Genomic DNA, 26,419 nt, shown 5'->3' with positions numbered 1-26,419 from the left:
GCATGCAAGATCTCCATTTGGCGTGTGGGATCTTTAGTTGATTACTTTTGGCTGCGCTGGATCTTCGTTGCTGCCCACGGGTTTTCTCTAGTTGCAGCAAGCTGGGGCTACTCTCGATTGGGGTGTGTGGGGTTCTCACTGTCGTGGCTTCTCTAGCTGCGGAGCACAGGCTCTAGGCGCCCGGGCTTCAGTAGTTGTGGCTCGCGGGCCCTAGAGCACAGGCTCAGTAGTTGTGGCACACAGGCTTAGTTGTTCCACGGCATGTGGGATCTTCCTGAACCAGGGCTCAAACCTGTGTCCCCCGCATTGGCAGGTGGATTCTTAACCACTATGCCACCAGGGAAGCCCCAGTCCCTGTGGTCTTATGCACAGCCACTCCACTCTTGTGCTTTACCTGTCTGGTCCTGGCACCTGGGTTTGTGATCCCCTGACCTTCTCTCCCAGGAGAGAAAGAGGCCATGCCCCTGTCTGTGCTGGGTCATGTGACTATTGCCACAAACTGGGGGCTGGTGGAATCAGAGTAGAAGAATGTCAACTTTTCCATTGCCATAGTGATGAACCTGAGCTCCACAGCAGGGGAGACGGAAGGGCCAGAGGGACATCATCAAGGCCCAGAGAATGACCATCTCACGTGTTCCCAGGTCCATTCTGGCTGAGTGATCACTGGAGAATAATTTTAGTAGAGTTCAGAGCTCTAAGGCTGCTGCAGACTTGAGCAGAATAAATTACTTCATGGATTGCAAAGTTGAACTGACAGCCTCCAAGATTCCTTCCAGCCCCTCAGGCCTATGAATTGACAGCTTTGTCTCTTTGCACTCCTAGAAACCCCATTTCACTGTCTGTCTATAAGGACACAGGAAGACACCCCTCTACCTTAAAAGGCAGCCTATCAAAACGTGGATTAGATTTCAATAGGGCGGATGTCTGGTTAGCTTGGTGACTGGCAGGATGATTTCAATTTCACAGGTCCTATTTCCAAGAGTAATTAATAATGAACAAGAATTTGGGAGTCCGTTATAGTGAGGTCCTCATTCTAGAAAACTCAAAACACTTCGTGTAACCAAAGGAAGAGACATCAGCAGAAAGAAAAGGGACGAGCAAGAAGAAAGCAAAAAAGACCACACAAAAGCATTAAAGAGCCTTAGGATGCATCTTTATTTTCAGCTGTGATTCCAAAGAGAGTAATTTTCTGACATGGTGTTCCCTCAATCTTCTGTAAAGTCAGTTGTTTCCATAAATTAGAATTTTTGCAAGAGAGGGAGGCATGAGGCCAGCTTCAGTGCCAATGACAAATTATTTAGATCTAGTTATCTGCCCCTGAAATGGTTGTTTATTAAAATACACAAAGGCACATGTAATTATTTCAGCACAGGAAATGAACAATTAAGCAACAAAATACATTTCAAAAATGGAGAAAAACATGACAGTGCACCTTGTATTATTATTTTGTTGTTTATGGAGGTGTACCCATGTAGTCTTGGGGCTCTGAAGTTTTACTACATCTAGTGATTTGTTCTGCTTTTTTTTTTACAATAACTTGCAAACTATTTATATATATATTTTTTGGCCATGCCACGTGGTATGCAGGATCTTAGTTCTCCCAACCAGGGATCTAACCTGTGCCCCCTGCAATGGAAGCACGGGGTCTTAACCACTGGACTGCCAGGGAAGTCCCCAAAATATTTTAACAGAAACACAAAATTTAATTTTTGTGGTGATAATTCACAACTAAAGGACATTTCCATAGAAAAGACTGTCATTTACTAAGGTGATGTTTTTCACTTTGGAGTCTACTGATCACCAGGAGATCCACAACTTTATTCTCAGCATCTGTGGTTCTTTTTTTTTCTTTAGGAGTTCCTTTCATTTCTCAGGTTTGTGAAACATTGCTTAAGTTTAAGCCTAGCTTGGGCAGAAGAGTATTTAGCTGGGAGCTGAAACAACTTGTGTTTTTTTTAAAGGGCCTTTTAGGAAATCATTAGCCTGAAAGTCCTGTTAGGAATACCCAGGTGAGCCAGGCAAGGATATAGTTCATCTTCTACTGCAGGAAACTGCACCCACTGCAGAGGTCATGCCTGGGAACATCTGGGTCCCACATTCCACACTCCCTCGGAATTGTCCCATACTCTCTTGGGGAGGAAAGGAAATGCCACAACTAGAGAAATTGTGACCTTGCTTGTATTGCCTCTGAAAGCTTAGGCCCTTCTGCCCTCCTGGGAAGGGCTCCTCACTCATGGAGAAGGAGCAGCGGTCCCATCATGTAGCCGTGGACTTGGGCAGTCCCATAGTACCTCAGAAGCCCAATGTCCACTGGAAATCACAGGGTAGACCTTCTAGTCTCCCTTTGCCTTCAGCCCAGCACGCTGGAGGACCACACTTAAATTCCCTGCTAGTGCTCCCAGATCTCCCCACCTCAGGAGAGCCAGAAAGGGAGCAGTAGAATAGTAAAATGAGAAGTGCAGACAGGAAGATGCTTGCGAAACTTGTCTGCCTTTTGCAAAACATTTGTTTCTCCTTAAAGCTGAAGTTTTTGGCTTTAGCAGAGAAGGGGTGGGGCGGGGGGGGGGGAGGAAGCGGGGAAGGAGACCCAGGACATATTTTGCCTGAAAGTGTGGGTAGGTGTCGTCTGTGTGCTCATCCCAGTTTTTAGCCACAGCCTGGGATGGATGCATTTGTGTTCGGTCACAGCTGAAGTCCTTGGGTGATGGTGAAATCATCTGTAGGTGAGGGTGGTAATAAATACTTGCCCTGCCCCTCTCCTTTTGTTGTAAAAAGCAAATGAAATTCTGCATGAGGAAGTGCTTTGTAAACTATCCAGGGTTATATGACTGGGATCTACTGATCACAATTTACCAAGGCTCATGGTTTAAAGAGAAGGGCTCTAGTTTTGCTGTTAAAAGATCTTAGTTCACCCACTCACCAGCTATGTGAACTTGGACAAGTCTTTTCACTTTTCAGAGCTTATTTTGGTGTTATTTTGTGGTGAGGGTGAGGGGTCCATTTGTAAAAATGGGAACAGCCTCTGCCCTACTAACCCACAGGGTTGTGATTGTATCAAGATAGAAAACATGAGAAAGTTCTTTGTGAGCTGGAGACTGTTCTTAGCACAGCCAAAGTTTTCCGATCTCTCCATAGCCACCAATTGCCTGAAATTGGTCCCATCGATATCTCAGGGGTGTTCAGTCCAAGTAATAATAACTCATTATCTTTTTCCCCCAAAACTGCTTCTTTCCTGGGATTTTTAGCTTGGCATGACTATTGTTTGGAGAACATAAAAAAAGCATATTCGTTGTCTCCAAACAACCATCGACTCAAGATGATTCAGGAAGCACAGACCAAGGACCACTGCTGTGGAGATTTCCCAAGCTTTGTAATCTACTCGTTTAGTAACTGTATCATCTCTTGTTTTTCTATGGTGACTAGCAGTGAGAGAAAGCAGGCATAGCCCTAGGCTGCTCTCACCAGGGAGTCTTGCCAGAGGCTTCCGTGTTCTCTCCTGGGCCTTTTTCCCCTCCTTTAGTAGTCACCCTCACCCACTCCATTCCCTATGGCCTCCCCAACAATCAGCCTTCCTGCTATCCCCAAAAACAAGAACACACATCTTCACTGTTAATCACTGTGGGGAAGTAGATGGGGGGAGGGGCTGGTACTAAAATACAAAAAAGTGAGGAAGTTACAAAGCTGACAAAGTTTTCATATTAGTGAGCCCTCCTCTAGTTCCTAACTCACTCTGAGGTGGTAAATGAAAATCCCTTTGGCTCTTGTTCTCAGCTTTTATTCCTGAAAGCTGTATTTCTCATCCAGCACCCTCCCCCCTCCCCTTAGGTTTTGGGATCCCTTTGGGCAAGTAACTGTCTGCGTTCTCCTTGGTGTTCCAGTGCTTAGCATAGAGCCTGGCACATAGGACTGACATATATTGAGCACTTACTATGTGCCAAGTACAGTATGAAGGCTTTACATGTATTATCTCACTCTGTCCTCAGATGATCCTTTGAGGTAATTACTATTATGCCCCATTTTAGAGAAAGGGAACTGAGGGACTTCCCTGGCGGTCTGGTCCAATGGTTAAGACTCCACATTTCCACTGCAGCGGGCACAGGTTCGATACCTGGTCAGGAAACTAAGATTTTGTGTGCCGCGTGGCGCAGCCAAAAAAACAAGAGAAAGGAAACTGAGGCACAGAGAGGTAAAGTAAGTTGTCCAAGGACACACAGCAGAGCTGGGATTCAGTCCCAGGCAGTCTGACTCCACAGCCCATAAGCTTAAGCACTATGCTGGAGACATTTAAATATTAAACAAACTCTTTTCCCCACTTCCCATCCCATGGACAGCCTTTTCCTGTTTCTCTAGAACGTCCCTTGCTCACCTCAGTCCTCTACATTTCCTAGCGCAAACTCTCAACTATTTCTTGCAGTTTACAACAGCCTCATAACTCTTCTTCACTGGACCAGTGGTTTTTAACCTTCTTTCAATTTCAGAGCCTGTGGAGAATTTGATTGATGAAAGCTACGGATATTTCCCCAGATTTATATCCACATACACAAAAATTTCATGTATAATGGGGGAAGGGGCAAGGAGCACAGACCATCTTAAATTCATCCATGAGCCCTCAGGTTACCTTTCTATTGTTAGGGGTGGTGGCGGTGGGAATGTGAAAGCAGAAACCCCTCTACAGGACTTACCAGGCCAGGTTTATCTTTCCAGCCTCATCTCCAGTCACACACCCCAAGTTTAGAGCGTACAGGGCAAGCACTTTCACATCTGCTTTTGAAGTTCTTGCTGCTTAGAATACTCTTCCCCTCCACCGCTACCTGACACACTTTTCACCAAAGTCCAACTCGAATGTTGCCTCTCAGATGCCTTCCCTGACACCCCAATGCCCCCGACCTATTTGAGAAACTCCTCACCTGTGTGCCTGTAACACTGTTTATACCTACAATAGCACTGATCACATTATCTTAGTTGCCAAGGAGCCTGTCTCTCGACTCATCGTGAGCTCCTCCAAAGTAGGGATGGTATGTCATTCATCATTGCATCCTCGACATTCTAGAACCCGCGGGACACCTAATAGGTGCCCAAAACGTTTATTAAATTCGTTTTCGGGTAGCTCGGCTCACATTCAGCGACCGCCAAGTTCACTACAGGTTTGGAAAAGACAAATACGCTTAGGAGAGAGCTGAGCGATCAAAGTTCTTTTCGTGGGGAATCATCCAGAGGGAGAGTGAGCTTGAGGCCTGGATCTGGGAGTAGGGCAGAGACCGCAGCCGCTTGCGCCGACGCCGGGTGAGTAAGCCTCAAGCAAGGAGACCTAAGACTCAGGGTCAGGAGGAAGGAAGCCGCGCGCTGCATGCTGAGATCTGCGCTACTGACAGCCGCATTGCACGCCGGGGTTTGTAGTCCCGCCCCTTGCCGGGCCCCTCAGACCAGTTACATTAGGCTGCACTCAACCACGCCCTTATACAGATAAGGTACAGTATTGATCGTCCAACACAGAATGACTAGGCTCTTCAAGGCAAGTTACCTATTAGCAGTTTTTAGAGCAAACATCATTTCGGCGTCTGCTACGAAGAAAGCGCATTGGGTGCGGACGCGCACGCTCAACGCGCGCGTGCGCCCGGGTGTGTGCGTATGTCTCCCTCACTCCCCCCGCGAGTGAACGCAGCGGGCCCCGCCCCCAGAAGTGCCGGCTCTGCGCGCGTGCGTAGTCCGCGTGAGGCCGCCTTGAGCCGGGTGGCGCAGGCGCAGTGTCCCCGGGCCAAGATGGCGGCGCGGTGCTCTACACGCTGGTTGCTGGTGGTCGTGGGGACTCCGCGGCTGCCGGCTGCAGCGGGGAGGGGGGCTCGGCCGCCCATGGGGGGCGTGGTGGGGGCGTCGCTGGGCCGCAGTCTGAGCGTCCCAGCCTTTGCGCCTTCCCTGGGAGCTCGCGGTCCCGGGGCGCTGCTGACATTGAGACCGGGTGTCAGCCTCACAGGTGAGTGCAGGCTCCAGCGCCTGAGTGAGGGGCTCCAAGGCCTGGAAAGGAGTGACTCGCTTCGCTCCGACTACGGCGGTAGCGGGGTGGAGCGTGTCTTCTGATCTACATGCAGAATCAATTGGGGGAGATGGGCCAGCAGGAGGCAGAGAGACCCAAATGGCTACTCAGAGGTGGTAAACGAGGGAGAGCTGCGTGGAGCCTCCGGCGGCGGGGATGAAACGCCCCGCAGCCGTGAACCTTCACCTCTCTGTAAACATTTCTGGAGGCCTGTTTCCGGCCTGCCGCTGCTCTCCTGCCCAATTCCTTTCCCTTCCCTCTACCTTCTAGCCTGTAATGGAAGGGAAGAGGTAACTGCCATTCGGTGAGTACCTGCTCATAGGCTAGCTGGGCACTTTGTGCTTCTTCTTACTTGATGGTAACAACAACCCTGCAAGGTGGGGCTCATCATCCCCATTTTATTTTGTTTTTGTTTTGCGGTAGGCGGGCCTCTCACTGTTGTGGCCTCTCCCGTTGCGGAGCACAGGCTCCGGACGCGCAGGCTCAGCGGCCATGGCTCACGGGCCCAGCCGCTCCGCGGCATGTGGGATCTTCCCGGACCGGGGCACGAACCCGTGTCCCCTGCATCGGCAGGCGGACTCTCAACCACTGCGCCACCAGGGAAGCCCCATCATCCCCATTTTAAAGAGTGGGGAACTGAGGTTCTAGCAGAGGAGTTGACCCGCCCAAGGTCATAAAGTTAGATAAGGAGAGTTGTCCCAAATCCAGAGCTGTTCTTCCATAGCTTACGCTCTCCACCACATGGTGTAAATTGAAGGACATACTGTTTTTTAGAAGTCCCTGTTGATTGACATATATACACTAATATGTATAAAGTAGATAACTAATAAGAGCCTGCTGTATAAAAAAATAAATAAAATTCAAAAATAAATTAAAGAAGTTCTTATGTTGGTCATTGATGCAAACTAATATATATTGAGCACTTACTATGCACCAGGCATGGATCATTTCCATGTAATAAACACTGCTATTAATTCTGTTTTATAGATTAAAAAATTGAGGCTTAGATGTTAACTTGAAGAATGTCGCAAAGCTAGAAAGTAGTTGAGCCTTGTTTCAAAACCTGCTGCTTTCTTAATTGCTGGAGGTGATGTTGAATTAGTATATATTAATCCTTTTAAGTGTTTAGCTATGATGGTTTCTTATGCTGTGTGTTGGGTGACTTCCCTTATAGTGAGATAAGGAAGGAAGGAGGAAACAGTGAACAACCAACGATGTGCCTGGATTGTGCTAGATGTTTGTGTTCCCTAGAATTTGTGCAAATGATATTTAAACTATAAACTTACAAAGATGATTAATTAGAGGATCCTGGCAAGGTAATTTACACAAGATAATTTCCTATTGAGATCCAATTTTTAATGCTTACATAAAAGCCAGTAATTAAAGTATCAGTAGTTGTTATTACCTTGTACAGTGAACACTACTCCAGTAATGTGTGTGCGACCTGGGTGGATTATTTAATCCTTTTGTGCCTCTCATTCCTTAATTGAAAATTTTTTTATTTACAGGTATTTATTGAGGACTTGTCATATGCTAGGTACTGTTCTAGGTACAGGGGATACAGCAGAGAACAAAGAGATTGGATGTGGTTTTGGTCAGGATGGTCCCATTTTTTTTTTTTTTTTTTTTTTTGCGATAGGCGGGCTTCTCACTGTTGTGGCCTCTCCCGTTGCAGAGCACAGGCTCCGGATGCGCAGGCTCAGCGGCCATGGCTCACGGGCCCAGCTGCTCCGCGGCATGTGGGATCTTCCTGGACCGGGGCACGAACCCATGTCCCCTGCGTCGGCAGGCGGACTCTCAACCACTGAGCCACCAGGGAAGCCCCAGAATGGTCACATTTTTAAATTCTGTTCCTGCCACCTATATTTCCTCATGGATGGATGGAGCAGTAGTCTGCCCAGGTTTCCTCAGGATTATTTGGATTGATGTCATGCTGTATTTCTCAGTATGAGCAAAAGTGGTCGTTTTTAGGTTTTGCCAACGTTTCCTAATGTCAGGGTTGTTGTGAATAGAATTTGACTACATCTTTGTGCTCAATTACTAATTCCTTAGATACCTATTAAGCTAAATTAGTTCATATCACATTTGTCCAGGTTTGGGAACATTTTTTGATAATTGTGTATGTGTATGTGTGAGAGACAGACAAGCACAAAGTACTGAGCCTGGCATGGGGTGATTACTAAGGAACTGCAGTCAGCTGTCCTTTTCCCCAAGTGAGCCCAGCGCCCACAATGGGCATGTTTTGTAACAGGTGTTGAACACCTGTGAGAGGTGGCATCCTTCAAGGTGCACTGTTACCACATCTAAGGTCATCATCTCATCTCCCAAATGTTGGTGTGTGATCTCATCTCAAATCCAGCATTACAGTTAGATGATGTAAAAACAACACTTTATTTAAAAAATTTATTTATTTATTTATATTTGGCTGCATCGGGTCTTCGTTGCTGTGCGCAGGCTTTCTCTAGTTGCAGCGAGCGGTGATTACTCTTCGTTATGGTGCGCAGGCTTCTCATTGCAGTGGCTTCTCTTGTTGTGGAGCACAGGCTCTAGGCTCATGGGCTTCAGTAGTTGTGTCATGCGGGCTCAGTAGTTGTGGCTCGTGGGCTATAGAGTGCAGGCTCAGTAGTTGTGGTGCACGGGCTTAGTTGCTCTGCGGCATGTGGGATCTTTCTGGACCAGGGGTTGAACCCGTGTCCCCTGCATTGGCAGGTGGATTCTTAACCACTGCGCCACCAGGGAGGTCCCTAAAAACAACACTTTAAATCTGACTTTTTCTCCCAGAATGGAAGGTAGTTATTTCACATCTTCTCCCAGAGTGGAAGGTTGGCCATTCTTGGAATGACTTGGAAGCTAATCCTGTTCTGGGTTGTTCTAAAATGGGCAAGACATTTATTGGTCATATCTCGGGGGAAAATGTGTCTATTAAGTGAACTCTTGCTAATCATTGCTAATCATTGATGCCTTTGGGATAATGTCAAGTCATCAAACTTGTGCTAGTTAAATGTACTTGTCTTTATATGCAGTTGTGCACATTACTGTCTCCCGTTCTAACCCAAGCCTGAGTTCTCTTCTCATGATGTAGAAGCTGCAGCTTCCAGAACCTTTGCCACTACCAGCCTCTGCCTTCTGGATTGGAAGGGGTGGGGGAAACAGGCAGGATAAGTCAAGGTAACCCCTCAGTCCTGGAGTGAAGCGGGGGTTGAGTATGGGAGCACTGAGAAACTAGCTCTGCTGCTTTTCTCAAATCTGACCAGGTAAAGATGGCAGTGGTCTCTGCCTCTCCTACACTGTCTACTTTTCATATTCCAGGAAATCTAGGGTGCAGCAACAGAAAACAAGTATGGAGGATACTGAAAATACGGATTTACTTTCTGCTTCTGATTTTATCATTCGTTCTGACCATTCCTACTTATTCTCCTGATTTTCCTTTTTCTTGCCCCCTTCCTGGATATGCTTCACACCCTGGGTTGTCTTTTGTGCATACATGAATTTTAAGTTGTCTCCCAATCCTTGTTGTTGTTGTTTGAGAGCTCTTTCTCATGCAAATCTGATCAGTTCTCGGTTTAATGCTTGCAGTGACTCCCTATTGCCCTCAGGATAAAATCCAGACTCCTTAGCATACTCAAAGGCCCTTCTGTTTATTCCTAGGCCCTATTAATTATCATCCTCATCAACATCTGTAACCACCCCTCTACCACCACCACCACCACCAAACACACACACACACACACACACTCGAATCTCTAGTTATATCATAGTACCTGCAGTTACACAAGGACTTTCTCTCTCCAAACCAAAGGTGATCATATGATGTAGTTGCTGAATGGAGCACTTTTGAAAGCAAAAGGGGATGCTATTGCAAACAGTGCCAGGACTACAGGCATAAATCTGGATGGATTCCAGCCCTCCTTAGCTAGGCTAATTTCTGCAGCTTAACAGCAGGTGCCTTAGAAGACCTCTGAATTTCTGAGATTGGGTTTACTGGTTCTCACCTGGGGATGATTTTACCCTCCAGGAGACATCTGGCAACATCTGCAGTTTTAGTTACCAGTTTGGGGTTGGGGGGTGCTACTGATAACTAGTTGGCCAGGGATGCTGCTAACACATCCTACAATAAATACATAGGTATGTTAGGCTATAAATAGATAACATAGGGCTGCCATAACTAAGTACCACAGACTAAGTGGCTTAAAAAAATAGAAAATTATTTTTTCACAGTTTGGGAAGCTATAAAATTCCAAGATCAATGTTTTGGTAGGGTTGTCTTTAAAGACCCCCATCTCCAAATACAGTCATGTTCTGCAGTGCTGGGGGTTAGGACTTCAACATGTGAATTTGGGAGGGAGGACCCAATTCAGCCCATAACAGCCCCCCCACCTCCCCCTCCCACGAGGAACCTGATCCCGTTGTCAACAGTGTGGAGGCTGAGAGACTCTGGCTAGGTGACCCTTTTGTGTATTCTCACTCTGTGTCCCTGTGTGCTAATATCACTTCACACACTGCCTCCCACACACCCCTGCTGGGCGGTAAGCTCCTCGAGGGCACTGGCTTAGACTTGTATCCTCATTGCCTAGTACAGTATTAAGATCGTGCTGTGTCCCCTGCGAGGAGCCCAGTGCCTGGCAGGTATGTTTGCTGAATGAATGAGTGGTGAATCTAGAAGCTTCTCCTTGACAGGGGAACCTTTGACTTAAAAACCTGGAGCTGCCTCATGATCCTCATTCTCTTTTGTGGCCCTGCCCTCTCTTTTGCAATAACTTGGCCCCTTCTGCTCCCAGCCCTGCCCTCCCCATCTTCAGTTGTCACAGGATAGGTTGGGGGTTAGGAGGCAGGTTGTAGAGCAGCTCTCCCCCCTTCACTTGGTGACAGTCCAGTTGGCTCGCTGCTCCATACAGAGGACAGTTGAGTAGATGTGTCTGTCAGCCTTTCCTCCCAGCTTCTGATGCAGGAGGCCTGAAAGGAGGGCAGGGCATGGAGGCGGGGCTACCATGTGCTTTGATCCCTTTTGGGTTGTCTGCTCTGGGGTAAACAGAGGTTCTGGCACAGGGCCGTTTAACCTTGTGTGTCTATATATATGTATTGTTTTTAGGGGAGGGGTCGATGCTTTCAAAGAGATCTGTGACTCTAAAGACCAAGAACCATTTATTTAGCACAGTGGTTCTCAAATTGAGTGTGCCACAGAATCATCAGCTGGAGGGCTTGTTAGACACAGCTTGCTGGACCCCACCTCCAGAGTTTTGGATTCAGGTTTGGGTGGGGCCTGAGAATTTACATTTCCAGCAAGCTGATGATGCTGCTGGTCCAGGGACCACACTCTGAAAACCACCCCATAAGCAGATATCCAAGGTTGCATGGTGGAGGGAAAGAACCTGGGAGTTGTTAAGCTTTAAGTGAGACAAGGCCTATGTGAACACTTGGCATATGGTGGGTGCTCGGCCAGCTGTGTAACAGGAGAGCTTTGTTCCTTTTCAGTCATCCCCAGGTGCAGCCCCCATCTGGGGGTGGTTCCTTTAGAGGTATAATGAGGCTACAGCCCTAGTGTAATCCAGCAGAATCAGCCCCACCCAGCACTCTGTTTTTTGTAGACTCCGTTTACAGTGGCTTTAGCTGTTTTTGAAGTGCAGTGAGTTTGGTCCCCAGGGGGCTTGGAGGAGAAGAGGCCCTAAAGCTGTGACCTCTTTGCTCCTTCACAGGTATAGCCTGGCTGGTTGTTTGCTCACAATTTCCTTTTGTTGAGTACATTCCCAGAGTGATTTTCTTTCCTTTTTTCTTTTTTAGGAGTAAAAAGTTACCCTTTTCTTTGTACTGCCTCCTTCCACACGAGTGCCCCTTTGGCCAAAGAGGATTATTACCAGATATTAGGAGTGCCCCGAAGTGCCAGCCAGAAGGAGATCAAGAAAGCTTATTACCAGGTCTGTATGGAAGATTTTACAGACGAGACTGCAGAAGGGATGCTGTGGATGTAGTGTGACCCTGACGGGTGCAGTGTGTGTGCCCGTACCTGTCGGTTGTGTGCAGCCGAGAGTGTGGAATGAGATGGTAAAGATGGGCTCTGCTGGACCATGTTCCTCAAGTGCATGAGGCCACACTGGTTAATGCTGTAGAAAAAAGGAGAGTCAGAACCAGAGATTAAAAAAAAAAAAAAATCTTGGGCTTCCCTGGTGGCACAGTGGTTGGGGGTCCGCCTGCCGATGCGGGGGACGCGGGTTCGTGTCCCGGTCCGGGGGGATCCCGCATGCCGTGGAGTGGCTGGGCCCGTGAGCCATGGCCGCTGAGCCTGCGCGTCCGGAGCCTGTGCTCCGCAATGGGAGAGGCCACGGCAGTGAGGGGCCTGCGTACCGCAAAAAAAAAAAAAAAAAAAAACTTTTTCCAGGGCTGTTTTTGTACTTAAATCTCTTCTGTATCTTCTGAGTCAGTAGGTGTGCTGCTCTAAGTTTTAGGTACTCATTCTTTGCATTTAGATAAAAGTTTATGGGTTTAGAATTATTTCATTTTTTTAACCCATCATCCATATCCCGGAATGTATTGGGCTGATTAGTAAAGTGACATGTGAGTTATCTAGACCTGTGGTTTCCAGGCTTTTGCTCTGATGAACACAATCAAAATAAAAAAAAAATTAAAGACCAAGGGCACTGATGTAGGAATGCTAGCTTTTGTATTTTGCCTAATATAGGTGTTAAAAATAATCAAGTACAATCTATTAATGTCATTTGATGAAAGAAAGAGCACTTTAACACCATAAACATAGGAAAGCCATATCAGAATAAAGAAGATTAAAAAAAATTTTTAACATCTTTAATGGAGTATAATTGCTTTACAGTGGTATGTTAGTTTCTGCTTTATAACAAAGTGAATCAGTTATACATATACATATGTTCCCATCTCTTCAAGAAGATTAAAATTTAATAAAATTAATAAATTAAATACAATTTAAATTTTAAAAATTACTGGGAGTTCCCTGGTGGTCTGGTGGTTAGGATTCGGCACTTTCACTGCCGTGGCCTGGGTTCAGTCCCTGGTTGGGGAACTGAGATCCCGCAAGCTGAGCGGCGCGGCCAAAAAGAAAAAAAACTTTTTTTAAAGCCAAATACTGATCAAGACCAGACCTTATAGCTTGGATAGCTACTTTCTTCTCTTACTTTTTTTTTTTTTTTTAAGGGTGCAGTTCACTGGTTTTTAGTATATTCACAGAGTTGTATAACCATCACTACAATCAATTTTAAAACATTTTCATACCTCAAAAAGAAACCCCACACCATAAGCCCTTATTCCCCATTCTCCTCTGCCCTTGAAATTGCTAACCTACTTTCTGTCTCTATAGATTTACCTATTCTGGACACTTCATAGAAATGAAATCATGTGATATGTGGACTTTTGTGACTGGTTTGTTTTACTTTATTTTTCTGGCCACGCCATGTGGCATGTGGGATCTTAGTTCCCTGATCAGGGATCTAACCTGCACCCCCTGCGGTGGAAGCGCGGAGTCTTAACCACTGGACTGCCATGGAAGTCCCATGGTTTCTTTTACTTTAGAATAATGTTTTCCAGGTTCATCCATGTTGTAACATGCAGCAGTACTTCATTCCTTTTAGTGGTCAAATAATATTCCATTGCATGGATATACTGTGTTTTATTTATTCATCATTTGATGGATATTTGGATTGTTTCCACCTTTTTGTTATTATGAGTAATGCTGCTATGAACATTCCTCTGTAAGTTTTGTGTAGACTTATACTTTCATTTCTCTGGGGCATATACATATACCTAGGAGCAGACTTGCTGGGTCAATTCATAGCAATTCCGATTGCCATGTTTAACATTTTGAGGAACAGCCAGGCTATTTCTTTTTTTTCTTTTATTGAAATATAGTTGATTTACACTGTTGTTAGTTTCAGGTGTACAGCAAAGTGATTCAGTTATACATAAATATATATATATATATTCTTTTTCAGATTCTTTTCCCTTACAGGTTATTACAAAATATTGAGTATAGTTCCCTGTGCTATACAGTAGGTCCTTATTAGTTATCTATTTTATATATAGTAGTGTGTATATGTTAATCTCAAACTCCTAATTTATCCCTCCCTCTCCCCTTTCCCCTTTGGTAACCATAAGTTTGTTTTCTATGTCTGTGAGTCTACTTCTGTTTTGTAAATAAGTTCATTTGTATCTTTTTTTTTAGATTCCACGTATAGGTGATATCATGTGATATTTGTCTTTCTCTGTCTGACTTACTTCACCTAGTATGATAATCTCTAAGTCTATCCATGTTGCTGCAAATGGCATTATTTCATTCTCTTTTTATGACTAATATTCCATTATATATATATAAGCCATATCTTCTTTATCCATTCATCTGTCAGTGGACATTTAGGTTGCTTCCATGTCCTGGCTATTGTAAATAGTGCTGCAGTAGACGTTGGGGTTTATGTATCCTTTTGAATTATAGTTTTCTCTGGATATATGCCCAGGAGTGGGATCCCTGGATCATATGGTAACTCTGTTTTTAGTTTTTTAAGAAACCCCCATACTGTTGTCCATAGTGGTTGTACCAATTTACATTCCCACCAGCTGTGTAGGAGGGTTCCTTTTTCTCCACACCTTCTCTAGCATTTATTTTTTGTAGACTTTTTGATGATGGCTATTCTGACCAGTGTGAGGTGATACCTTATTGTAGTTTTGATTTTCATTTCTCTAATAATTAGCAACGTTGAGCATTTTTTCATGTGCCTGTTGGCCATCTGTATGACTTCTTTGGAGAAATGTTTATTTGGATCTTCTGCCCATTTTTTGATTGGGTTGTTTGTTTTTTTGATATTGAGTTGTATGAGCTGTTTGTATGTTTTGGAAATTAATCCCTTGTCAGTTGCATCGTTTGCAAATATTTTCTCCCATTCTGTACGTTGTCTTTTCATTTTGTTTAGTTTCCTTTGCTGTTCAAAAGCTTTTAAGTTTAATTATTTCCCATTTGTAGATTTTTTTTTCTTTTTTTTTGCGGTACGCGGGCCTCTCACTGTTGTGGCCTCTCCCTCTCAACCACCGCGCCACCAGGGAAGCCCCATTTTTGTTTTTATTTCCATTACTCTAGGAGACGGTTCCAAAATGATACTGCTGCGATTTATGTCAAAAAGTGTTCTGCCTATGTTTTCCTCTAGGAGTTTTACAGTGTCCAGTCTTACATTTAGGACTTCAATCCATTTTGAGTTTATTTTTGTGTATGGTGTTAAAGAATGTTCTAATTTCATTCTTTTACACGTAGCTGTCCAGTTTTCCCAGCACAACTTATTGTATATTGTATACACAACTTATTGTATATTCTTGCCTCCTTTGTCATAGATTAATTGACCATAGGTGTGTGGGTTTATTTCTGGTGCCAGACTATTTCAAGCAGGCTGCACTGTTTTAGATTTTCACCAGTGGTGTGTGAAGGTTCAAATTTCTCCACATCCTCGCAAACACTTGTTATCTGTCTTTTTGATTCAAGCCACCCTAGTGAGTGTGAAGTGGTATCTCACTGTGGTTTTGATTTGCTTTTCCGTGGTGGCTAATGATGTTAAGCACCTTTTCATGTGATTTTTGGCCATTTGCTGCATGTGTATTAGATCCTTTGCCCATTTTTAAATTGAGATATCTTTTTATTTACTGGGTTGTTAGGGAATGAGGAAAGACTTGGGGATAGGAAGCAGAGATCCTGTCTTGGGATAGTGAATAGTGTGTCTCTTGAGCTGGAAGGTAAGGTACCTGATACAAGGGTGGGAGAAGATTGGAGAGATGGAGCCTGGTGCCAACTTAAGGGGGCATGTGAGGCCCTTAGCAAGTACTAGAGATTTAATTTAAGAGAGAGTAGGGAACCATCCAGGTTTTTAGGTGTGGAAGTAAATAGATCAGGTAAAGCTGTGTAATTTACATTCTTTTTTTTTTTTTTGCGGTACGCGGGCCTCTCACTGTTGTGGCCTCTCCCGCTGCAGAGCACAGGCTCCGGACGTGCAGGCTCAGCGGCCATGGCTCACGGGCCCAGCCGCTCTGCAGCATGTGGGGTCTTCCCGGACCGGGGCACGAACCCGTGTCCCCTGCATCAGCAGGCAGACTGTCAACCACTGCGCCACCAGGGAAGCCCTAGCTGTGTAATTTAAAACCGGAAATTTAGAAAGTAGGCTTTATGGAGCAATAACTGGGGTCAGACATTGATAAAAGCTTTTCATGTGTTACATCATTTAATCCTCATGGCAAAAGACTTGGCGAGGTTATGACATGCAGCTGAGGCCACACAGTCAATAAGTGGCATACATAAGACTAAAACACAGGTCTTTCTGACTGCAAAAGGCCTCTCATTTCCTTGTGCTGATCTCATGAGTATATCAGCATATCTTGCCCTGGCCTGGAACTAGCCTTGTGGCCCACCGTGATCTACTGCCCTACCTTGAGGGCGCCCTTCTGGCTGAGCACTCAGCCTCTGACGTCCTTCCACATGCTGGTGTGAGGACCAGCATGTCCAGCAGCAAAGTGAGCAGCCAGTTGCCAGCAGTGGTGGAGCCAGACGTCTCCTGAGTCGCTTTCAGCTTTAGGATTCTGTGCCCTCCTCACCCTCCATCAGGGTGACCCAGACTTGGAAGGCATCGGTAGCTGCAGCAAACATAGTGAACACCTACAAAGGTGTCACACAGCACTGCTAAGCATGGCCAGGAAGAAACCTTCATTTAGAGCTGCTCAGCTCGCCTGTGTGCTCTGGACAGCCAAGGGAGATCTTGTTTTGTTTTTTAATATTTAAATCTGTGTTTTTAGTAGGTAATATATTCCCCTGGTTCAGAAATCAAAAAGTACAAAGGAGTGAACAGTGAGAAGTCTTCCTCCTTCCCATTCGTCCACATCCCTCCTGGAGCAGTCAGTGTTTTCAGCTTAGTGTATGTTCTAACTAATTTATACAACAGATACAGCTATTTATCTATCCAGTTATTTTTCTCTCTTTTTATATAGATGGTAGTCTACCAGATACACTCTTTTGCATCTTTCACAAAGGTGCTCAAGTTCTAAAGAATTAGTTTTTTTTTTGTTAGAGATTTGTTGTGGTTGAAAAATGTGTACACACCTCAGATTTGAAGAGATAGTTTTATTTATTTATTTATTTCTCTTTCTCAAAATTCAGTTTGTCATTTTGTAATAAACTTTTGATCAAATTTGAAAGCTGAACACAATGTATATGTTCTTAATTCTGGCTGTGCTTTGCTTTTAGTTTGTTTTTATTGAGGTATAATTGACATGTTAGTTTCAGGTGTACAACATAATGACTCAACATTTGCATACACTGAAATGATCATCATTTCTAGAGAAGCCCATGTGCCACATAGATCTGTGCCAGATCTAACTAGATCATCTAGTTAGAGATGGTTTATTTTAAAGTCTTAAACCTTGTTTTAAGAATTGCTATTGGTTGTAAAGTCTCAGACAACTGCTACAAAGGAGGTGAGGTGTAACTGGTATCTGGGGTTCAGTTTTAGGAATCATCTTGTGTCCATAGTAATTTACCATTTCCTCCCTTAGCTCGCCAAGAAATATCACCCAGACACGAATAAGGATGATCCCAAAGCCAAGGAGAAGTTCTCCCAGCTGGCAGAGGCCTATGAGGTAATGCAGCCCACCGGTGTGTGCAGTCACTGTCATTCCGCTGTGTGTGTGCATCAGAGCTCGCTGCCCAGGGCAACCGCTGTGTCAGAAGGTCCAGTGGGAAGGCTGTGTTCCCCACGAGATAACCTCGTTGAAGGAAAAAAAAAAATTCCCAGATCCCAAATTTTCACATTAGATCTAACTTGGAATCTCATCAAAGAACAGGATCCAATAATCTGTGTTAACAGAGCTCCCTCCACTCGGACTTGTAGCTGGGTCTCGGAACTCCTTGTCAGAGTAAACGGTTTTGTGCCTATTTGATGACCCCTCCCACCCCCAACTTAGGGCATCACTGTCTGGTGGGGATGGTGGGTGTTGTAAAAGTAGACCACCACTGCCCTAGAGGAATGTAGAATGTAATTAGGGGGACGAAGCGGACGTGAAACAGCCACTGAGCATTGCAGAATTAAGTGAAAGCGGACCTCCTTCCTGGACTTCGGCCGTGCTGAAGGGGTTCAGGATATGTAGGATATCCTACGTCTGCTCTTTGTGTGTGTGTGTGTGTGCGTGTGCGTGCGCAAGTGTGCGTCCCCCCGACCATTCGAGAATAAGTCGCAGACGTGGTGTCTCTCTATCCCTAAGTACTTCTGTGTGTATTCGCTAAGAACAAGAACATTCTTTTCCATAACTTCAGTACAGCTGTCAAGATTAGGAAATTTTATGTTGATTCAATACCACTGTCTGTGCTTGGTGTGTGTGTCCCTGGACCTTGGGAGACTCAGGAGCACCTGACTGCTGTGCCTTTCACGGTAGGTCTTGAGTGATGAAGTGAAGAGGAAGCAGTATGACACCTATGGCTCTGCTGGCTTCGATCCTGGGGCCGGCAGCTCTGGGCAGAGCTACTGGAAAGGAGGCCCCACTGTTGACCCTGAGGAGCTCTTCAGGAAGATCTTTGGGGAGTTCTCATCCTCCTCTTTTGGAGACTTCCAGAGTGTGTTCCATCAGCCCCAGGAGGTAAGCATCTCATTTTGAAGAATCATTCAAATATTAGCTGCCAAGTGTGATGCAAACGGATTTTACCAATTCTTTTTCTCAAAGAAAAAGCTAAGGCAGCTTAAATGGGATGATTTGGAGGCAGCCATCTTGGTAGGAAATGGTTCCAGTATTTGAAAAATCATATAATAATGTGTACATACAGTTTTACTATATTCTTACAGTTGCTTAATCCGGCAACACCTAAGGCTCTCAGAGTCCATAGTTAGAGTGTGAATATTTTATCTAGAGCCTGCCTCATTATTCTAGGAGAGCTCAATCCAAGTCCTGCCTCTTCCATATTTATGTCTTGTTTCAGACATTATCAGAATTGAAGAGAGAGGGGAGTTGTTTTATGATGTGAGTTATGATTGTGGATCGTTTGAGTTGTTAGTAAGGACCATGTACAAATATTTTCTGTGAGCATTTTCAGTTTGTTGAAAAGCACATTTTCACTTAAATATTATCTCTTAAAAATTCTGAGGACTAGGGCAGAATCAGTTGAGTCCCATCTATTCTTGCTTGATAAAGTACAAGTAAGTTAAAAAGTAAAGTAACTAGGGGAACAGATGAATTGGTGGAGCATAGGATTTTTAGGGCAGTGAAAATACTTTGCATGATACTATAATGAGGATACATGTTGTTATACATTTGTTCAGACCCATAGAATATCCAAAACCAAGAGTGAACCCTAATGTAAACTGTGGGCTTTGGATGATTATGTTGTGTCAATGTAGGTTTATCCTTGATAAAATAAATACCGTTCTGGTGAGTGATGTTGATAACAGGGAATGCTGTGCATGTGTGGGGGCAAAGGTATGTGGGAAATCTCTATACCTTCTTCTCAATTTTGTAAACCTAAAACTGCTTTAAAAAATAAAGTCTTTAAAAGAAAAAGTAACTGTAAACTGCTGGGCAGTGTTCTCCCTTACTTTAAGAGAGATAACAGGCGGTCCCTTGATTTCTTTAGTACATCATGGAGTTGACATTCAATCAAGCTGCCAAGGGTGTCAACAAGGAGTTCACCGTGAACATCACTGATACCTGTGAGCGGTGTGATGGCAAAGGGAACGAGCCCGGCACCAAGTTGCAGCACTGCCACTACTGCGGTGGCTCTGGCATGGTGAGCGTGAGGCCAAGGCCCTGGCCTCCCACCTCTTGCCCCCTTCCTGCTCCCCTCCACCACTCCTCTTTTCTGTGCTCCAATGGACCTAGGGCTTTGAGAGCTCATAACTAGGTGGGACTGTTTTATCTAGAATCTTCTGCATTTTCCCAGCAGTGCTCTGTCCTAATCAACAATACAGAAGAAGCAATGAAACTCTGCTGTCTTCTCTGAAAATACATTGTGGGGTATTTTGGTAATTTGAACCTGGGGTAGGGGAGGGGGACTTAAATTTTGCTTGAAGTGTGATCATTTTTTTCTTTTTGGTAAGTTTCAGGTATAACTCAAACTTATAGAATAGTATGAAGAACCACTCCCTTACTCCTTCTACCCAGCTTCACCAATTGTTAACATTTTGTCCCATTTGCTTTGTCATTTGTGGTGTGTACATATGTGTGTGTGTGTGTGTGTGTGTGTGTGTGTGTGTGTATGTATGTGTGTGTGTATATATATATATATTTTTTTTTTGGCTGCGTGGGCTCTTTGTTGTGGCACATGGGCTTCTCTAGTTGTGGCGTTTGGGCTCTAGAGTGCACAGGCTCAGTAGTTGCAGCACACGAACTTAGTTGTGGTTTGTGGGATCTTAGTTCCCCAACCAGTGTTCGAACCTGGGCCCCCTGCATTGGGAGTGTGGAGTCTTAACCAGTGGACCACCAGGGAAGTCCCTATGGTATATAGTTGCTAAGAGCAAGAATATTCTTTTACGTAACCACAGTAAGTTGTCAAAATCAGGAAGTTTAATGTTGACACGATACCATTATCTGTACAATTCAGATTTTTTCAGTTGTCCTTATAATGTTCTTTTTTTCCACAAGCCCAGTATCCAGTCTGTGATCTTGCATAGTATCTGGTTGTCATATCTTTTGTCTCCTTTAATCGGGAATGACTTCTCAGTCTTTCTTTTATGACAACTGACATTTTTTAGGATTACAGACCTGCTTTGTAGGATGTCCCTCATTTAGGTCATCTGATGTTTTATCCTGATAAAATTCAGATTATGCATTTTTTGCAGAAACACCAGACATGTAGTGCCCTTTTCATGGATCATGTCAGGAGTCATGAGGTGTCAGTTTGTCTCATTAGTGGTGATGTTACATTTGTTCACAATCAGTTAAGGTAGTGTCCACCGGGTTTCTTCATTATAAAGTTTATTATTTTTCCCATTGAAATTAACAAGGAAGTTGTGAGGTACCTTGACACTATATAAATATCCTGTCCCTCATCAAACTTATACCCAATAGTTACAGCGTCCATGGATCAGTCTTGCCTAAATCAGGGATTATTGTGACTGTTGCTAAATGGTGATTTTCTTTTTTGTTTTTTAAGGTTTTTTTTGGAATTTTTGAATTTTATTTTATTTATTTTTTTATACAGCACATTCTTATTATCTTTTTTATACATATTAGTGTATATATGTCAATCCCAATCTCCCTAAATGGTGCTTTTCTGATTGCAACATCCCTTCTTTGTTTATTGTCATTCTACTGAAAGGAAGAGCTTTCTCTTCTCCATTTATTTATTCATTCTTTCATTCATATCAGTATGAACTCATGGATTCTTATTTTATTCACTGAGCTGTCGTTAGTATTACTTACTTGGATGCTCAAACTGTCCCTGACTTGGCCTGTGGAAGTGTCTTCTGGCGGCTCCTGTATTCTTTTGATGTGTCCCCATCATTCCACTGCGCCACCAGGGAAGTCCCTGCCTCAGTCTTCTTATGGCCACGGTATTCCTTTATATGGACACATCACCGCTTGTTTAGGCAGGCCCCTGTTGCTGGATGCCTAGGTGGTTCTTATTTTTTTCATGTTATAGACAACGGATACCTTTGAATAGTGTCATTCCTCATATTCAGTTTTTGAATATACAGGTATCTATTACGTGTGAAGTAGAATATCTTTTCTAAGATTTGAGAGCCATTGTTTTTTTGCATGTATTCCATCTTTTGTCCTTCTTTGTATTGAGTAATTGGTCTTTTTCTTATTCATTTGTAGAAGCCCTTTATAAATTAATTGAATTAGTCCTTTGCCAATGATTTTAGTTGTATTTGTCTTTGAATATATTTTTGCCTATTTGTATATAATTTTCAACGTTCAGAATCATACATGCAATTTTTCCCTTTTTTCATTTATTATAATGAAAGCATTTTTCCATATCTTTGAATATTTTTAAACATGCTTTTTGATGGCTAAATAATAGTCCACTGATGGGTGTGCCCAGAGTTACCTGTAAATACTCCTACAGCTTAGTCTGAGAAAGTGAAGTTGTGCTTACATTCCTCTAGAGGGCGCTCTTGGAGAGGATGAGGAGTCCTGTGGTTACAGTTTTGTGAGTTGAGTTGCTGCCACTTGTTACAGATACTTTTTATTTTATTTATTATTTTATTTCATTTTTGGCTACGCCAGGCAGCTTATGGGATCTTAGTTCCCCAACCAGGGATTGAACCCGGGCCCTCGGCAGTGAAAGCTCCATGTCCTAACCACTGGACTGCCAGGGAATTCCCTACAGATACTTTTTATTGATCCTATTCCCTCTCACTTCTAAGGTCCTTTCTCCAAGGCCATGAATTGCTATGACTTTCTTTTTTCACATTTCTTAGGTGAACATTGAGATAAGACAAGCTGAAGTGTATTTCTCTCAAAATGTAATGTTTGAGATTGGGGGAAAAAATTTGCAAGACATAGCTAAAGGATTAGTATTCCTAATATGTAAAGGCCTCTTTCAGAATAATGAGAAAAAGACTAACAGCTCATTAGAAAAACAGGTCAAGGTGAGAAGAGGAAATGCAAGTGACCAGCAAATGTTTCTTGCTGGCGATCAGGGAAGTGCAGGTGGAGCCAAGGAGATACCTGAAGTTCGCCACACATTTCAGAGATGGGTTCAGGCCCTGCTGACAGGCTTGTGGGACGTGGCACTCGTGTGCACTGATGGTGGATGTGGAAACCACCCTGGCCACAGCTGCAGTGGCTGTTCACCTGCACATATGCCTCTCTCTGTGGGGATGTAGCCTATAGATCACACCTGGAAAATAGCACATGTACAGGGTGTCCCTTGGAGCCTGTGTGTAATAAGAAAGGACTGGACAGCCTCAGTGACCACCAGGAGTGAGTTGTCTGAAAAATACACTGATGAGGAGTGCTCTCTGAGATTATTAAATTGTTAAAAACAAAATAGCAAAAGCCACAGAACTGTGTGCACGGTATGCTACCTGGGCTTATTGAAAACTTGTAATGCACAGATGGATGGCTTGAAATGTGTGTCTGTAAAAGTAGGATACACAAGTGTATCACTACAGCTGTGCATCTATGGAAGGTACTTGGAATGGTTAGGGGCCAGGGGTGAGGGGGACATTTAACTTTTCACCGTACCTTCATTTTTTACTTTAGAATTTTTTTAAAAATAAATTTATTTATTTATTTATTTTTGGCTATGTTGGGTCTTCGTTGCTGCACGTGGGCTTTCTCTAGTTGCGGTGAGCGGGGGCTATTTCTGTTTGTGGTGCATGGGCTTCTCATTGCAGTGGCTTCTCTTGTTGCAGAGCATGGGCTCTAGGCGCATGGGCTTCAGTAGTTGTGGCGCACGGGCTTAGTTGCTCTGCGGCATGTGGGATCTTCCCGGACCAGGGCTTGAACCTGCATTGGCAGGGGGATTCTTAACCCCTGCACCACCAGGGAAGTCCCTACTTTAGAATTTTGTACCATACGCACATAGGACCTTTTCAAATAAATATAGCACATAAAATTGTATTTTTTAAAAAATCTTTTTATTTATTTATTTATTTGGCTGCGTCGGGTCTTAGTTGCGGCATGCGGGATTTTTAGTTGCGGTATGCATACTCTTAGTTGCGGCGTGCGGGATCTATTTCGCTGACCAAGGATCGAACCTGGGCCCCCTGCATTGGGAGTCTTAGCCACTGGACCACCAGGGAAGTACCTAGCGCACAAAATTTTAAATTTAATAAATATTTGTCCTAGCAAGTCCACCTTTGGGAATCTGTCTTAGAAAAAAGAATTAAGACATCAGAACATAAGGATCTATGTGAAGAGATTTTTTTCTTCACCAAAACAAAAATTAAATATTAAAATGGAAATTGAAATCTATATATATTGGTCTGGAGGAATGTTCATGATGTATCATGAAGATGAAAGGGAAAGCAAGTTGCAGAGCAATAGTATAATATATTGTCATTATAAAATTTTTACTTAAAAAGTTTTTTATGGAGAGAAAGAGAGTGAGTGAGCGAGTTGTGGGAAAGAACACCTCAAACTGAGCTACCAAGAGCTGGTCACCTTGGGAATCACGATGAGGGGGGAGATTAATAATTTTTTTAATATATGTTTGTATCCTTTGATTTGCTATAACAACAGGTATTTGATAATTTACCAAGAAAAAAACCCCCAAGGATGTTAGGTTAAATAAAAAGGTAACCGATTTCCAGTGCCCACTGAGGAGCTGATGGGAGTGGCCACAAATTGTAAGGCCCCACCAGCTGTGCGAGGGGCTGGGAGCCGGGGAGGCTCCTGGAGGATTGGGGTGGGAGGGGCTGGGGGGGGTGGGGAAGAAGAGACCCCCTGGGTGGGAGCATGAGCAGCACCAGTACCTGCGAGAGGAGCTGCTTGCCTCCTTGCTCCCAGGGTACCTGTGATGGGGGCTGGGGACAGTGGGGAGCCCTGGGAGACAGAGAGGCCAGTGCTGCTTCTCCCTTGGAGTGGGCAATGGCAGCTCTGGGTGGGGTTGCATCCAGTCGTCACTTTCCTCTTTCTTTCTCTGCTTTCCCAGCTGTCCCTTTTGTAATGGGGGGGGTACTCTTTTTAAAGCATATTTGCTCAGCTCCCAGGAGTTTCGGGAACTTCTGTAGAGAGGCAGCATCTCATTTTTCAGCCTCATATAATCAGGTTTGTGGTTTGGGATTCAGAAGTCGGTGCGCTCTAAGTCAGATTAACAGTTTGAGCTCCTGCACCTGTGTCTTTAGGCAGTATGTTTTAGCGCATGTGCACGCAACACGTGAATCTTTGGTGAAATGTTTCTCGTGCACATTGTGGTCCCAGGACCTCGCTGTCAGGGTTTACCGGTGTCTAAGGCTCCCATTTTTCTTCTTTTTATCAGGAAACCATAAATACAGGCCCTTTTGTGATGCGCTCCACATGTCGGAGGTGTGGTGGCCGGGGCTCCATCATCACGTCTCCTTGTGTGGTGTGCAGAGGAGCAGGAGAAGCCAAGCAGAAGAAGAAGGTGGTGATCCCTGTGCCTGCCGGTGGGTCTGGGGCTCCTCCACGCACAGGGGCTGGGAGCCAGGGCCATCGTGTCCTTGTTTCTGGAGCCCAAACTCGAGGAGGAACCAGGGTCTCCTTGCGTTTTCCACTGCACCAGTTATCCTTAAAATCTGCACCCATGTCATGTGGGGAGATGGAACCCGACGTGACCGCTCTGCTTCTGTGTGAAGGACTCCCCCATCTCCTCCATCTTCTGTCCCAAGGCCAATGTCGTCCCCACTGACAGCCCAGCAGGCAACACCACCCCCTCCTCCTGCCCCCAGGGCCAGCTTGTGCCTGCTCTCCCTAACTGGCTCCTGTTCTAGGGTAGTGTTTCCACTGTGCGGTCTGATCATGTCTCTCATCCTGTTGAAGACACTGTGACTCTCAGGGACCGAGAAATGGCCTCCCCTTCCAGCCCCTGCTGGTCTCAGCCTCTGCTCTTTTTAGTCTCCCCCTCATTACCTACCCTGCAGCTTCCTGACTTTCACGTAGCCCCTGCCTCCCAGAACAGAGCCTTTGCATATGCCATTCCCCGTGACTGAAGCTCACTGTCCACCTTCTTTTCAGTAGGTTAACTCTGTTCTCCCGGAGCTCCCAGCTCAAGTGTCACTTCCCCAGGGGAGCCTTCTGGAACCCTCCCTGTTCCTTAGATGTTCCTTTGTCTGGAGTTGTGATCTTTTCTTTCTAAGAACACGTCTCTGTTTGTAGTGATACATTTGTTAGTATTGTTATTTGGCTAATAGCTGTCTCCCCGATTAGACTCTAAACTCACTGAGATACTAGGTGGACCTGGCAGTAAACCGAAGAAATGAATAGAAGGGGCTTTTGTTCAGTTATCAATTATTGTATGTTGCACCTTTGGAAAGTTATTCTTGTTTTAAGTTATACTTGTTGCTATCTTTGATAGTTGTGTTATTCCTTGTTAACAGGAAACAGAAATGAGTAAGTTGGTGGGTTGTAAATGGATCTAGCATAGAAAAGGCCTTGGGAGGTCCCAAAATAATCGTTCTCTTTTGAACTTTTGTTTTTACTTACAGGAGTCGAGGATGGCCAGACTGTGAGGATGCCTGTAGGAAAAAGAGAAATTTTCATCACATTCAGGGTAGGTTCTCTGTTTGCACAGCTTCTGTCAGGCCCTTGCTCTCCTGGAGAGGGTACGGCCCAGGCTTCTCATAGGAGAGGTAGGAGCTTCACAGAGTGTCTGGCCATCTGAGTTTCCAAGATGAGCAGTGGCCACTTTGGCAGGGTGATTAAACGTGTGTTACATCAAGCTTTTGTGCTAAATGTGGAGAGAACAAAGTTTCCTCGAGGTGTTTACAAGTTGGACTCATAAAAATA

The 26,419-nt window shown here is 44.5% G+C and overlaps 1 protein-coding gene across 3 annotated transcripts in view; it reads left to right on the top strand.

The window, feature by feature from the left end:
- The first annotated feature begins 5,745 nt into the window (after nucleotides 1–5,745).
- Nucleotides 5,746–26,419, top strand: part of DNAJA3 (DnaJ heat shock protein family (Hsp40) member A3) — a 30,945-nt gene continuing 10,271 nt past the window's right edge. For all 3 annotated transcript variants that reach the window (XM_022594756.3, XM_022594754.3, XM_022594755.3), the window contains exons 1-7: nucleotides 5,746–5,971; nucleotides 11,810–11,943; nucleotides 17,570–17,653; nucleotides 18,446–18,646; nucleotides 19,635–19,787; nucleotides 24,933–25,080; nucleotides 26,119–26,183. In XM_022594756.3, coding sequence (XP_022450464.1) covers nucleotides 5,761–5,971; nucleotides 11,810–11,943; nucleotides 17,570–17,653; nucleotides 18,446–18,646; nucleotides 19,635–19,787; nucleotides 24,933–25,080; nucleotides 26,119–26,183 — 996 coding nt within the window. In that variant the 5' untranslated portion in view covers nucleotides 5,746–5,760. The remainder of the gene's footprint in view (nucleotides 5,972–11,809; nucleotides 11,944–17,569; nucleotides 17,654–18,445; nucleotides 18,647–19,634; nucleotides 19,788–24,932; nucleotides 25,081–26,118; nucleotides 26,184–26,419) is intronic.

Source organism: Delphinapterus leucas, chromosome 15, assembly GCF_059928025.1.
Source record: "Delphinapterus leucas isolate spDelLeu-1000000601 "Yukka" chromosome 15, BTC_Dleu_Yukka2, whole genome shotgun sequence".
NCBI classification, from domain to species: domain Eukaryota; kingdom Metazoa; phylum Chordata; class Mammalia; order Artiodactyla; family Monodontidae; genus Delphinapterus; species Delphinapterus leucas.
The sequence above is the reverse complement of the archived record's forward strand: the minus strand, read 5'-3'. Positions and strand labels throughout refer to the sequence as shown.